The following is a 15,595-nucleotide window of genomic DNA, read 5'->3' on the forward strand; positions in this document are numbered from 1 at the left end:
GCTTGAAAGCATGTGGCCTTTGATTTCTGTGTGTGAGAGAGAAGGCAAGTGACATCAGCATGTGAATAAATTCCCTCTTTACCAGTTACATGAATGCCATGTACGAGGCGTAGGAAATAAAGAGAACATTTGCTCAGTTGCTTTCCAGCCTCCCTTATAAGCCTGCACAGCTCGTGACCGACAATACATGCTAACAACCATATATCGTGGTTTTCCAATGCCGGAACTCTCCACTTTTACCTACACAACAAGGGATGGGAGATAATTTTGATTCAGCCTGCATTTAAAGGTGAACCTAATCCACATTTCCCAAAATGACCTGCAAACTGAGGTTCGGCAATCCTTCACAATTCACATTTCCCTGAATTTTGCAATGCAGTTTTTCGGCCAAGTAATGTGTACAAAGATGCACAAACCAAGGTAAAATGTGCATATAGGCACATATATTGTACTGAAAATAACATAAAATGCATTATACTAGGGAAAGCTGCTTTGCAAAAAATGTAGATATTGGGCAAAATTGCACATGAAAAGGTGGATTCTAGGAAAAACCATGAGCTGATGTGGAAATCTAAACTTAAAATCGGAAAAATGGGAAACTGAGAGAAAATGCCATTGATATATTTCCCCATATATGGCTTGTGGGTGCAATGGCTCACAACTGACAATTGCCTTCCACTAATAGAGCAAGATTTCCTGTGCTGTTTTACAGCAAAGATCTATACTTGCCTACTCATAAGTGTCATTCTGAGTTTAAGAGGACTTACTCCGAGGTAAGTAGGTAGGCTGCAGTCTTGTCTCCAATGTACCTGGGTGTAAGCCCCATTGATTTATTTTAGAGTACGTATACCCTAGCAGAGTTAGTGACTATTAAAAAGTATGAATGTTGTATTCCTAACAATACATACTTGGGTTAAAATAAAAAAATTCCTTCCAGTAGCACCTTAAAGACCAACTAAGTTAGTTCTTGGTATGAGCTTTTGTGTGCATGCACACATCTTCAGATGTGTATCTGAAGAAGTGTGCATGCACACGAAAGCTCATACCAAGAACTAACTTAGTTGGTCTTTAAGGTGCTACTGGAAGGATTTTTTTTTTATTTTGACTATGGCAGACCAACACGGCTACCTATCTGTAACTGATACTTGGGTTAAGCACCCTTGAGCTCATCAGGGCTTTCCTCCGTGCAGATATGGTTTGGATTGGCCTGTTCTGTCCCATTCACCCATTTCCCTGGTTTTTCTATGTCTGTGTGTGCACATTTATTTATTTCAGTGTTCCGTGACCTGTGGAGAAGGAGTTCAGCACCGGGATGTTTACTGTAGGTTGAGAGGCAGCGGTAGAGTTGATGAAGTGCTGTGTAATTATCTGATGCAACCACCTAGTAAGAGGCCTTGTTGGCTGCCTGCCTGTGTACAGTATCACTGGCTGACTGACGAATGGCAAGATGTAAGTATGGCCGAGAAATAAGCTTCTTGCTTGAGATTATTTAAACCAGTTACAGATGTCTGCAGGTTTGGCTGCAGTTACCCTACTTGTTAAAAAATATTTGCAGTGGGAAGACCGTCATAGTTTTCAACAGTGACATGCAACACCATTCCCATATGTGTATTATTTGTGCATTCTGCTGTTTGCCCACATATTTCCAGTTTGTCTACTTCAGTCCCTGCCAATGAAGATGCCCGTAAAGTGTGGTGGGTGGTAACGCTACTGACACACATGTTTTAAGGATCAAAGGCGATCTGTTGAAGAAAGATCTGAAGGTTGCTTTATGATGTATGATTCTATGGCTGCATTAATAGGGTGCCCCAATAGTGTAAATGGGGCAAATTGATACATTTCGCTGCTCTGGGTTTTCCTTTACAACTCTGAGTGGCTTTGAATGTCACGATGGCACACAGGGAACAAGAAGTGATTTTGATGTGAACTTCCTTATTTCGTTGACTCTCGGTCTTCTGTGAAATAGACATATTTCACCCAGTGTGGAAAATCCAAATACCTATTGAGGAACAACTTCAACAGCTCTCCACTAGGGCGACATGAAACATGTAGCTTCCATGAGATGCCCACCCTGAAATGTTACTCTTAGCACCAACCACTTAATATCATATATAAAGCTTTAATATAAACGAGTAGCTACAGAATTCCACTTGCTTTCAGAGTGGCCACATTTGGGACGGGCTTCTCTGGGGGAAAAAACTCGGCTTCAGCAATGTAGTCTATCTTACAGGATTTGTTCTTGTCATCTTCAGTGTTCCTCGTCGTGCCAAAAAAGGGAAACATACCGCAAGGTGAGGTGTGTGGATGAAAACGGGATCCAAGTAAACGAAAGACTCTGTGATCCTGGCGCAAAACCTCCATCCAGCAAGAAATGCAAACTAGCTTCCTGTAAATATATTGTCATTACAGTTGACTCCTCACAGGTATGTATATCTGCATTTGTGACCAGGTGTCTGATTTTATACCTGAAAACAGCAGATGCATTTTTTAAAAAAAACATGGGAATACAAACAGTCTCTCTTACCAACACTTCAAAAACATTCATTAAATTCTCTCAGCTTCCACCAATTCAGTTTGCTTTTAGTACAGGCCTTGCAGCTGCTTTTCCCAACATGAACATCTCTTTCTGTTGAAAAAGTTTTGTATTTTGTGGCCCAAAGATTTTGGGGGCTGCCACACAAAAAAAGTCTTCTGCAGAGCAGGTGCCACCCTGAATTTCTGAGGGAGGTGGAACTACCAAGAGATAAAATCCTATGCTTACTTTCTTGGGAGTAAGCCCATTGAAATGCGGACTTCCTTCTAGGAAACATGCATAGAACAAGGTTGCAATAAAGCCTCCCCTCCTTCCAGAGGGGAGGAGTTGTGAGCGGGAGCCGTTTCCCGCATCGGCAGGGGCCGTTCTGGCCCCTGCGTCTGCTGTCCCAGCTGCCGCGCCGCACCCCCTGGCAACCAACCAATCAGGCAGAAACTGAGGGGGTGGGGTTTAGCTGCTCAAATGCGCCAGCGGCAGCATTGCCCTCTCATTGCACTGCTGGGTTTCGTCAGATCACCCACCCACCCTCCCTTTAGTTCATTTCCATGTTTTTGACCTTGCTATGGACCTGTGGTTGGTCACCTTGGTTGTCCAAGGGGCCTGGTAGGAATTTTTATATACTTTGTCCTTGTGTCTTTCTTATCCTCAAGCAGGTGGCAGGTCCTCGACTCACAAGTATAATAACAATTAACTTCATGTGCCCTTTGTGACAGTAATTATATTATTTTAGTGTCCAGCTGGTTGTTATCTTGAGAACCAGCAGAAGACCTCATACTGTGTAGAAGCCCACAATGCCTGGAGCAGCCATACCAACAGCCTTCGGAAAATAGCATACAGAAATTGCCCACTGGCTCAGTCACCACTGATGAATAAATGTAATGTTGTGGCGTGTCCACTTGCCGCATCATGGAATGTGGGGAAATGGAGTCAGGTGAGTATTGACTCAGCAAGGTTAAGATGCCTCAGCCCAGGAAGGAATTGTGGCCTCCACTTTGACTTGTTTGTTGTTGTCTAAATTATTTCTATGATCTCTGTTTAAGTGTTCAGCACCTTGTGGAAAGGGGACGGCAGGAAGAAGAGTAGAATGCATGACCCAAAGTGGCTCACCCAGTGACTTGTGTCTGTCACATTTGAAACCTGCAGCTAGAAGGATTTGCCATGCGAAAGACTGTAAGTAATTCAGATATGTGCAGCGGATACAATGGAATGCTTCATTCACACACACACACACAAAATGACCTGACACGTCTATTTTTAGGTGAGATGATAACCAGCTGCAAAGAAATCCAGATCAGAAAAAAGATTAGAAAGGATGGGGAATATTTGCTAAACATTAAAGGAAGAAAGATAAAGGTATTGTTACTCCTTTTATCTGAGAGGGGAGATATGTGGAGGAAATCCATCTTTTTCTAAAGGAATTCTATGTTTCTGTTGTAGATTTTTTGTTCAGATATGTGGCTAGAGGATCCCAAAGAATATTTAACACTGGCTAAAGGGGAAGCAGATAACTTTTCAGAAGTATATGGATATAGGTACTGTGATTTTAAAATTTTTAACCTTTCTTTATTTGTAGATATACTGTATTCATATGTAAGTTGGAGAATTATATGTCTGTTCCTTGTTATGTTCTGAATTAATGTTGAAGAACCTAGGAATTGCTAAATGGTGGTACCCTTCATGCTCCAAACCGAGCATGTGCAAATAGTTTCAGAATTCACCTGGAGCAAACTCCAACCCCCATAATTCATGCTATTATTTGGCTAGAGCTCTACCAAAACTCACAACCGGAGCGTGGCTTATTTCTAAGCATTGCATCTGCAGTGGCTCCGTATGCTGGGCATGATCCAGCCAAAGTTAAGAATTTCTAAATCCTATTTATTTTTAATGTGAGAGTTAAGGACATGCTTACACCTCTCTCCATAATATCAACAGGACTTAAAAGATATTTAGCGTTCCTGGATTGTTTTCACAGCTTTCAGCTGCAAATCTGCAGGCGTTTATACAACCCTCCATGCTGCATAATGTAACCTCATTAGTTTTCACCCTCTTCAGGCTTTTAATATGGAATAGCACTTTGCTGTGATGAAAGCAAAAACTAAAGAACGCTTATTTGTAGGCTGCAAAATCCATACGAGTGTCCTTTTAATGGAAGCAGACGGCAAGACTGCATGTGCAGGGATGACTACCCTGCAGCTGGCTACACCATTTTTAGGAAAATAAGAATTGACCTCAGTTCTTTGGAGATTGAAAGTGAGTCTTTATGTAATAATACTGTGTTTTGCAATGACTGAGTGACTGTTGAAAACACAAATTGTATTCCCAGCAGTGCCCTTTTGAAAGAAAAAGTCTATCCCCCCCCCCCCCGTCTTTCATTACATAATGATATATTGGAGGTGATGTGAGATTCTATGAAATCTCTTCTTGGTGGGGTTTGATTTGTGATAGGTTTCCGCATGCTCATATCATTATGGTGTGATGCTCCTATCAAGAGGTGAGCTTGTATGTGTAGCCCATCTCCAAAGCAGCCAGCCATATTGTTCTCTCTTCTCATTCTGTGCAAAGGCAATGCTAGAGATTTGTCATCTGATCTCTGCTCTCTCTCGACTTTTGCAAATAGCAACCACAATCCAGATCAAGGCAGAAATGAGGCTTTTATGGTTTTCCTAATGGCACTAATGTCAACATCAGAAGGGGAATGACAGTGGAAAGAGCTCTCCCTTGTTGCCACCCTCCCTCAGAGGGGGCAGTGGGCCGCACATGAAGACTGCAGGATCCAAGTAGGTTAATGTCAGGAGAGGCGCTCCAAATATATATTGGGATGGACAGTAATAATAATAATAATAATAATAATAATTATTATTATTATTATTATTATTATTATTGTTATTATTTATTATTTGTACCCCGCCCATCTGGCTGGGTTTCCCCAGCCACTCTGGGCGGCTTCCAACAAAGATGAAAAATACACTAAAATGTCACATATTAAAAACTTCCCTGAACAGGGCTGCCTTCAGATGTCTTCTGAATGTCAGGTAGTTGTTTATCGCTTTGACATCTGATGGGAGGGCATTCCACAGGGCGGGCGCCACTACCGAGAAGGCCCTCTGCCTGGTTGCCTGTAACTTGGCTTCTCGCAGTGAGGGAACCGCCAGAAGGCCCTCGGCGCTGGACCTCAGTGTCCGGGCAGAATGATGGGGGTGGAGACGCTCCTTCAGATATACTGGACCGAGGCCGTTTAGGGCTTTAAAGGTCAGCACCAACACTTTGAATTGTGCTCGGAAACATACTGGGAGCCAATGTAGGTCTTTCAAGACCGGTGTTATGTGGTCTCGGCGGCTGCTCCCAGTCACCAGACTAGCTGCCGCATTCTGGATTAGTTGTAGTTTCCGGGTCACCTTCAAAGGTAGCCCCACGTAGAGTGCATTGCAATAGTCCAAGTGGGAGATAACCAGAGCATGCACCACTCTGGCGAGACAGTCTGCAGGCAGATAGGGTCTCAGCCTACATACCAGATGGAGCGGGTAAGCAGCTGCCCTGGATACACATTTGACCTGAGCTTTATAGGTCAAAACCAGCCCTTTGTATTGGATATGCAGAGGCAACCAGTACAGCTTTCCCAAACAGTCTGCAAAGGCAGCCCCACATAAAGCTCCTTATAGCAATTAAACACAGTACTGAGCTTCCCAGGCCATAGATTACTGCAGCCAAGGCTATCCCTGCCCTGACAGGGTGATAGCAACTTCAGAAAGGCCGTTTCCAGTGGAGAAATAGCTCTTTGAAAGGGTCATACTTTGTCCTGATATGGAGCTATAGACACACACACACACACACAGAGAGAGAGAGAGAGAGAGAGAGAGAGAGAGAGAGAGAGACCCACGGTGGTTGCTATTTGAAAGAGTTTAAAGAGACCTGAGACCTATTCAAGCACTTTCGTGGCCATGTCTGGTCCAGCCCTTAAACTAGATACTTTAAGGGAACTGGGGGGGGGGGGGCAGAGTAGTGTAATTCCATGTTTCCCATGCACTTAGGCCTCCACTAATTCAGAGTTCTGAAGGTACAGGGCAGGGCTGGTCCACCCATAAGGCAACCTGAGGAACTGCCTCAGACAGCAGGATCCACAGGGGCAGCAGATCTGGCCTCCAGGGAATGCATTGCCTGTTGTTGCTGCTGAGGTAGCAGCAACAACTTTGGCGCTTTCCTTGGAGACCAACTTTGCCTCCTCCATGGCAGCTTCCCCATGCTGCCTCTACAGCAGCCTCTTGGTGTATAAGAGGTGCTGCTGCTCATCCACCCCCACCATTGTTCCCATTGTAGACCTTTATTCCCCTCCTTGTTCCCAATGTAGATCTTCATTCACCCCTTCTTCCACGGGGATGTAGGTGGTGCTGTGGTCTAAACCACCGAGCCTCTTGGGCTTGCCAATCGGAAGGTTGGTGGTTTGAATCTCCACAACAGAGTGAGCTCCTGTTGCTCTGTCCCAGCTCCTGCCAACCTAGCAGTTTGAAAGCACACCAGTGCAAGTAGATAAATAGGAACCACTGTGGTGGGAAGGTAAACAGTGTTTCCATGCTCTCTGGCACTCGTCACGGTGTCCCGTTGTGCCAGAAGTGGTTTAGTCATGTTGGCCACATGACCCGGAAAGCTGTCTGTGGATAAACACTGGCTCCCTTGGCCTAAAAGCAAGATGAGTGCCGCAACCCCATAGTCATTTTTGACTGGACTCAACTGTCCAGGGGTTCTTTACCTTCCTTACCTTCCATGGGGTGGGCATGAATCAAGATTAATTAAACTAGTTTTGCTGGCCATAATGAGCTTTCAAATTTTTTTGCTAGCCACCGACTTCCGTTTTGCTCACACCATACTTGGGAAGCCCGTTCCTTTTGCCACAGCTGGAGACTGTTACAGCGCTGCTAGATGCCCACAGGTACGTGTCAGGGATAGAGATGGGACTCAGTTTTCCTTTGTCATGCATTTTCCCCCAATCCATTAAGTATTAGCAGCCTCATACCCAGTGTTGCTCAGGAACTCTAAGAAATCAAAATAATAGTGCAATTTGAAATCAGTGCAGTTTTGAAAGGCTCGGTCTGCCATCTTGAGTCAAAATGGCATCCAACTGTATCCAAACATAGACGAAAACCTTCCCCCTTGATCTCAGGAGCCATCATGCCATATTTGGTTAATATCACGGAAGGATTGAAAAGTCAATTCTGCCAACTTGTTTGAAAATAGTGTCCAACTGGACAACAAACAAACTCTTTGATCTCAGAACCAAATGTGATTCCAGTAACTCCAGAAGTGTCTAAACAAGGGGTGAACAAACAACTTTCCAAGATATATAGCTGATTTTGTTGAAAACTTTAAATACCCAAATATCCCTCTTTTCTTGCTTGCTCCCTTTTTATTTCATTTCGGCCTCTTCTTCAGCTGGTTTCTCACATTTTTTCTGTTTTCAAATGTTCAGTGACTCCAATGATCAGAAGGACTGTAGAATTTGGCTTGCCATTCATTGCATTTGATGGGGCACATTCCCAAGCAAGTGTGTGGGATTTTCAGCCATTGGCAAGCACTGTAGAGATGTGAGAATTTTCCTAGTGTATGGCAGAAATCAGTACCCAAATCCCATGAGGTGTTCTGTTCCTGTTTCTTTCTTTCTTTAACCCTGTCCCCCTCTTTCCTTGAAATCCCCTCTTTCTGTTCACCTGCTCTTTCACTCTTCCTTTGTCTCGCCACTTCTTACAGACCCCCCTCCCTCCCGACCCATTGCAGCTGGAGTTTGCAATGCAACACTGCCCTCTTGTGATCTCACAACTTCTCTTCAGCAATTGTGCTTTAGGTTGGAGTCAAGGCAGTCTTTTTCAGAGCGGTACGACAGAGGCATTGACCTAATCCAGAAGTTTTTGACCGTTTTGAGTCCATGGCTCCCTTGACCAACTACATTCTTTCTGTGGCTCCCCTGTAGGGATATGTGCTCCAAACCTCAGAAATCCCTTGTCTGCAGAACTGGCAGCCCCTCACATCATTTCAAACATCCTCCCTTGCAGAGTGTCCCCTCAGCCTCCTCTCCTCTCCTCTCCCCTGACCAGCCCCAGAGGCACCATTTGCCTGCTAAGCTTGTAGCCAGGGCTGCTGCAACAAACAGCTGTGCAAGCCTTTGGGAGGCAGAGACATGAGAAGGCATCAGAGGAAGGAGGGAAGGAAGGAAGGAAGGAAGGAAGGAAGGAAGGAAGGAAGGAAGGAAGGAAGGAAGGAAGAGAGACAGAGGCTGGTGTTTCCCACAGCACCCCTGACCATCATTCAAGGCACCCCAGGGTGCCATGGCACACTGGTTGAAAAACACTGCCCTAATCCATGGCAGGTTCCCCAACTTTAGGGTGTATCTAGGATGTAACTTTTAGAAGGCAGCCCTGTATAGACAAGCTTTTTAATGTGTAATGTTTTATTATGTTTTTATATGTGCTCGAAGCTACACAGAGTGCCTAGGATAACCCAGTCAGATGGGTGGGGTACATATTATTATTATTATTTCAAATATCTAACGTGGTAGCGACTGGTGCCTGTTGAAGATGGGCTGTGAGCAGGGGAGCAAAAATGTGCAATGCTGGACAGATGACCACGCATGCACACACACCCCTTGACACAATTAACAAAAGCACACACACATACCTGACAATGTTTCTGCCCACCTGACACTTGCACAAACAGCTGACTCTCTCTCTCTCTCTCTCTCTCACACACACACACACACTCAGAGAGAGAGAGAGAGAGAGAGAGAGAGAGAGAGAGAGAGAGAGAGAAATTAAAGGAAGGAAGTTGGAAATACTAAGGGCCTTATACACACGGTCTCGAAATTTGCCTTCTAAGTTGCTTGTTTCCTCATATTTTGGGTAAGAACCATGTGACATTTCTCCTAGCTGGGTGATATGACAGCTTTTCTGGAGCTAAAATCTGCCTTTCAACCAATTGGTAGTTAGAGCAGAAAGATTTTCTAAATCGATTATACGTCACTGTGCTGTTTGCTACAACATGTTGTCCCCCCCGCCCTTATCCCCTTATCCCCCTTTCTTAACTTCTTTTGTGATGCCGCCCCATACCCTCTCCACCCGACCTCAGCCCTCCTTGCCTCATCTTTCTTTTATTGCCGCTTCTGCTGTTTATTTCTGGGCACACCTGCACAAATATTAGCAATATTACTAGCAACGCTCTAAACCCGATCTATATGTTTTTCTCTTTCCACTTGAAAAGGGGCAGTTTGGCATCAATTTGGCAGGCACTGGGCTGAGGCTATCCCCTACAGCAAAGTGGATCGCTCAGGGAAATTACGTTACAGTTCAGATACACAAATCTCAAGTAAGTCTGTTTGCACCAATGATTATTTGCAGGGATGGAGTGTTTGCTCCAGTTGCTTCAATTAGCAGCAAAGGAACCTTGAGTCGGGTACAGTGGTACCTCGGGTTAAGTACTTAATTCGTTCCGGAGGTCCGTTCTTAACCTGAAACTGTTCTTAACCTGAAGCACCACTTTAGCTAATGGGGCCTCCTCCTGCTGCTGCACCGGCGGAGCATGATTCTCATCCTGAAGTTCTTAACCTGAAGCACTATTTCTGGGTTACCGGAGTCTGTAACCTGAAGCATATGTAACCTGAAGTGTATGTAACCCGAGGTACCACTGTACTAAGGAGTTGGAAAGCGTCAGGCATTTAAAAGAAGAAGAAGAAGAGGCTGTAAAGACTTAATCTCAGAAAACCTCTTAATGAAGGGAACAAGGAAAGTGGCAGCAGACATCTGGAAGAAGCAGGCCTGTTTTAAGGCAGGGCGGCTGGGGTGGGGGGAGTGATTTGGAGCTGCCTGCCACATGGCACAGAAGGAGAGGACATGCAGGTCATTGCTTCATCTCCTTCCCATGCTTCCTGGTTCTCAGACAACTTGCGCATCGCTGCAGCGAGGGGGTGCTGTTGCTTCCAAGGCAGCTATGAGTGCATTCTTCTCATGAAGTGATTTTCTGTTCTTTTCAGGATGACACTAAGATATACGGAAGATGTGGAGGATTTTGTGGGAAATGCATTCCTAATGGAAACACTGGTCTCCAACTTCAAATAAACTAGAGAGAAAAAGAGAGAAGAAGAAGAAGAAGAAGAAGAAGAAGAAGAAGAAGAAGAAGAAGAAGAAGAAGAAGAAGAAGAAATCCTTAAGAATTATATTGAAGGTGCTGTTATTTCCTCAATCCTTTCAACTCTGCAGTGTTTGTTTACTCTGAATTCCTTCTCCTCCTTCTATGTTAATCGGCAACTCTGCTTCTTGCCACACCCACAACCTCCTATGAGGCTGCCACAGGTTGCTGGGCACATTCTTAAAGCCATTTTGCCCATTTAAAAGGAAAAAGGACCCCTTGGTGTTATATGCGCACACATAAAACTGCAACGAGTGACATGAACATGGCAAACGTGATTACAAATGCACATAGCATATAAATACATTTCTCTGAGATCCGGGGTTTCTTGCACCTCCCTAGCACTCTGAACACACTGGCTGAATGTATAGTGAATGGGCATGTTTCTTTATCAGTCTGTATCCTGTTCTGCTGGGGATTGGGACCTGCAGAGAAAATGGTAACAAACAGCAGGGTCTCAGCAAGGCCACCTCGGAACTTTTTTGGGGGGGATTGGCCCTTTCATTGCAAATTTAGGGGGGGCAGCCCCCACTACCTGGCGCTGATGGAAGAGCCACAACTTCAGGCCAAACAGTGTACAGAGGACTTCCCTTAAGTGTGACACTGGAGTATCATCTGGACCAGAGTCCTCCTCGGGGCAACACTGGGACTCTGAAACAAGGTCCTATATGCAAACCAACCCTGCAAAAAAGTAAAGTCCCAAACTGCAGGTTCGGGCCCTCTCTGCACAGTCTGTATGCACATAGAAACCAAACAGATAGGCACGTAGCTGCATGGAGGCCAAGGGCGTAGGGCTTGCTACTACGATTCCATTAGAATCATAGAATTGTAGAGTTCGAAGGGACCCTGATGATCATCTAATCCAACCCCCTGCATTGCAAGAATATGCAGCAGTCCCATATGGGGATTGAACCTGCAACCCTGGTGTTATCGGCACTGCGCTGTCACCAACCGAGATACTATACATGTGATCGCCCTGTGAAGGAGCTCCCCTTGTGCACATTTCACTTGCACTAAAGCATTCTCACCTGACCCCCTGGCAAAAAGAAGAAGAGAACTTGAACTGGCTTTTTGTAAAGCTGTTTATTAAATGAATACGTTAAGATCCGTGGACTGACTCCTGACCATTAGGTCCAGTCGTGACCGACTCTGGGGTTGCGGAACTCATCTCGCTTTATTGGCCAAGGGAGCTGGCGTACAGCTTCCGGGTCATGTGGCCAGCATGACTAAGCCGCTTCTGGCGAACCAGAGCAGCGCACGGAAACGGCGTTTACTTTCCCGCTGGAGTGGTACCTATTGATCTACTTGCACTTTGACGTGCTTTCGAACTGCTAGGTTGGCAGGAACAGGGACCGAACAATAGGAGCTCACACCGTTGCGGAGATTCGAACTGCCGACCTTCTGATCGGCAAGTCCTAGGCTCTGTGGTTTAACCCACAGCGCCACCTGTGTCCCTTAAGTTCCTTATTACTGTACAAAACAAAGAGTTCACATTTGCTAAGCTGGCTCGATCAGTTACATTAGAAAGCACAGAAGGTCTTGAAATATACAATGTCCAGCATAATCCAAAATATATTTAATCATATTTAAATCCCTCTAGGTTCACTGGGACTTACTCTCTAGTAAGTTGGTTTAGGATGGCAACTGATCAACTTTGCAAAACCCTGCCAGGCATTATATTTGTCCCCAGATCTATCTCAGATAGGTGCATATCAATATACTTTCTGCTTTTACAGTTCCTGTAGCTTTCTTCATTGTGCCCTGTCCTCTTTTCACTTCACATTTTTGGTACTTACACAGACGCAGCAGCTCAGCTTCAGAAATCTCCTTGGCACATGCTTAGCAAAGTTAACGTCTATTGTGGCTAAAAGCAAGTAATCACATAAAGAAAACCAGCATAGTTCTGAACCTAATGTTAGCGATCCTACCTCTCATCTATGTACTATGAAAACAAATTAATTTTGTATATTATAGGGGTGTTTTTTTTAATTCAGTTGTGTGTGTACACACATACAAACACGGAAGTATACAGCCATTGCCCAAATACTTCAAAATGAATGCCCATACTATATGTTAAAGGAAACCTCTGTTGCATCACTGAAACTCTCATGCAAGAAGCTTTGTAGGAAGTAGAGCTCATTAACTTTAGGGAGATCTAGTTTAGATTTCTAGTGCTCCTAGTGGTCTTCATTCAAGTTTTCTGCTTTTTCCACATCAGGAAGTCATTGCTCTGTGCCACATTTTCTTCGCATAGGTGGATAGTTTTGTCTTTGAGAAGTGTTCTGGTTGTTGGACTTGCCAGAAACCCCAAAAATTAATATTACATTGAATTACATACACTATTTCATAACGAGTTCTCAGGTATTTGGAATGTATAGCATATAGTACGATTCTATTTTCTTTGTGATGCCTACTGTTGAAGCCAAATACCAGCTAAAGGTACAATCCTCATTCCATTCAAGTCTGTGACAAACGCCCCATTCACCTTAATAGATCAGCATTATTGCAACCTAGACAATTAAACCAAATACCGTCAACTGCCAGTAAAGCATTGGTAGAGGAAAAAATGGCAGCTATACTAATATCACCCACAAAGATATTTAAAACAAGGGCTAAGTCATACCACGGGATTTTGAGCAGTTAACTGCCTTTGAGCTAACACATATAGATAACTATTTTGTGACCTCTGTATCAGAAAAGTATTTTTTTGCACTATGTGCCTTATTCTACTTGTAAACATGAAAACTGTAACATTATTTTCCTAGAAATGTTTACATTTACAATACCTATGTTATAAATTATAAAAAAAACCTTTATGTAATAAATATGCCATGTGATCACTGCTTAAATACACTGCTTAAATACATTGCTGATGTGTCAGCAAATCACTTATGGGATGGTTTGTGCAAATCATTTAGCGTCTCTTCAACCTTTGACATTTTTCTCTACATCGGGAAGAAAGAGCCTGTGCAACTTAATTTATTAAGACTGCAGTCCTCTGTACAGTGGCATCTCAGTGGTACTTCATCCGTTCTGGAAGTCCGTTCTTAAATCGAAACCGTTCTTAAACTGAGGCGTACTTTCCCTACTGAGGCCTCTCGCCACCCATGCCCTTCCACTGTGCGGCTTCTGTTCGGCTTGCTAACCAGAACACCTAATTCCAGTTTTGAGTTTGTTGACTGAATTGTTCATGAACAGGGCTGTTCGTAGACCGAGGTACCACTGTATACCTACCTGAGAGTAGCAATGTCAGATAATTCCGATGAACACAGAAATGGGAGCAGAAATTGCTGGAGTTCACTTATTCCTCCCACATCTGAAATGGAAATTCTTAAATGAAATGGAAATGGAAATGGAAATGGAAATGGAAATGGAAATGGAAATGGAAATGGAAATGAAATGGAAGTTCTTAACATGAAGCACTATTTCTGGGTTAGCGGAGTCTGTAACCTGAAGCGTATGTAACCTGAAGCGTATGTAACCTGAAGCGTATGTAACCTGAGGTACCACTGTATGTTATGAACATGCAACACCAGATGGCGCTGTAGAACACAAAACTTTACTAGGCAATTTTACAGAGGCTTTTTTTTTATTTTGTTATAACAAATTTAATTTATGACTTATTTATGGCAGGTTTTTTCCACCCCAGAGCAGTGGAGGAGCAGCCCAGGGAGCATGTGCATGGGTGGGCAGGCTCCTAGCCACTCTGAGCTAGAGCCCAGAGGCATGATTTTCATGACCACCTCACCAGGCCTGAGCCCTTGGCGGAGGCCAGCTTGGCCAACCCCTAGGTGTGCCCCTGTTGCCCAAGCTACAAGGCTGAACAGGTTGAACGCCACTCATCCAGACAGGGGTGACCATCTACTTGACAGCATCTCTGTCTTGTCTGGCTCTGAGCTCTCCTCTAGCTCATTATCACAGCCAGACATCATATCCATGTCATCATGTTCCTTCGAGATTTCCTTGAAAGTTATTGGAAGCCGCATCCAAATTCACAGCTTTCACTCTGTCTTGCTGGTGCATTGCTATGTTTAAAAAGATGCTGATGGAATCCAGTTAAGTCTATATTGTGAAGAAATGCTTACAGTCTGGGATCTACGTTAGCTCCCAGTACGTTTCCAAGCACAATTCAAAGTGTTGGTGCTGACCGTTAAAGCCCTGTAAACAGCCTCGGCCCTGTAAACAGCATCTCCACCCCCATCGTTCAACCCGGACACTGAGGTCCAGCAACGAGGGCCTTCTGGCGGCTCCCTCACTGCAAGATGTGAGGTTACAGGGAACCAGGCAGAGGGCCTTCTCGGTAGTGGCGCCCGCCCTGTGGAACGCCCTCCCATCAGATGTCAAGGAAATAAACAACTAGCTGGCTTTCTGAAGACATCTGAAGGCAGCCCTGTTTAGGGAATTTTTTAATGGCTGATGTTTTAATGTATTTTTAATCTTTTGTTGGAAGCTGCCCAGAGTGGCTGGGGAAACCCAGCCAGATGGGCGGGGTAGAAATAAAGTACAGTTCCAGAGGTCCGTACTTAACCTGAAACTGTTCTTAACCTGAAGCACCACTTTAGCTAATGGGGCCTCCTGCTGCCGCCACGCTGCCGGAGCACGATTTCTGTTCTCATCCTGAAGCAAAGTTCTTAACCCGATGTAATATTTCTGGGTTAGCGGAGTCTGTAACCTGAAGCGTATGTAACCCGAGGTACCATTATTATTATTATTATTATTATTATTATTATTATTATTATTATTAGTGTGGCTCAGCTCACCTCAGTTTTGTTGTTCACCGCAGAAAAGATCTGAGGCATTGGCAAATGACTTTCTTTGTACTTGAAAAGTCGCAATGACATCTGCATGGAAGATGGGAAAGTGTGGGGAGGGATGTGGAGACCAGCTCCTTTGCCA

At 44.4% G+C, this 15,595-nt stretch overlaps 1 protein-coding gene across 4 annotated transcripts in view; it reads left to right on the top strand.

The window, feature by feature from the left end:
• Positions 1-13,591, top strand: part of ADAMTS20 (ADAM metallopeptidase with thrombospondin type 1 motif 20) — an 83,315-nt gene extending 69,724 nt beyond the window's left edge. For 3 of the 4 annotated variants that reach the window (XM_083463226.1, XM_083463223.1, XM_083463225.1), the window contains exons 30-39: positions 1,276-1,449; positions 2,253-2,423; positions 3,264-3,464; positions 3,574-3,703; positions 3,792-3,886; positions 3,971-4,065; positions 4,650-4,783; positions 7,366-7,457; positions 9,776-9,880; positions 10,545-13,591. In XM_083463226.1, coding sequence (XP_083319352.1) covers positions 1,276-1,449; positions 2,253-2,423; positions 3,264-3,464; positions 3,574-3,703; positions 3,792-3,886; positions 3,971-4,065; positions 4,650-4,783; positions 7,366-7,457; positions 9,776-9,880; positions 10,545-10,634 — 1,287 coding nt within the window. In that variant the 3' untranslated portion in view covers positions 10,635-13,591. The remainder of the gene's footprint in view (positions 1-1,275; positions 1,450-2,252; positions 2,424-3,263; positions 3,465-3,573; positions 3,704-3,791; positions 3,887-3,970; positions 4,066-4,649; positions 4,784-7,365; positions 7,458-9,775; positions 9,881-10,544) is intronic. The other variant, XM_083463224.1, reaches the window with a different exon arrangement.
• Positions 13,592-15,595: the final 2,004 nt, after the last annotated feature.

This window comes from Podarcis liolepis (genome assembly GCF_965112155.1).
Source record: "Podarcis liolepis genome assembly, chromosome: 10".
NCBI classification, from domain to species: Eukaryota; Metazoa; Chordata; class Lepidosauria; order Squamata; family Lacertidae; genus Podarcis; species Podarcis liolepis.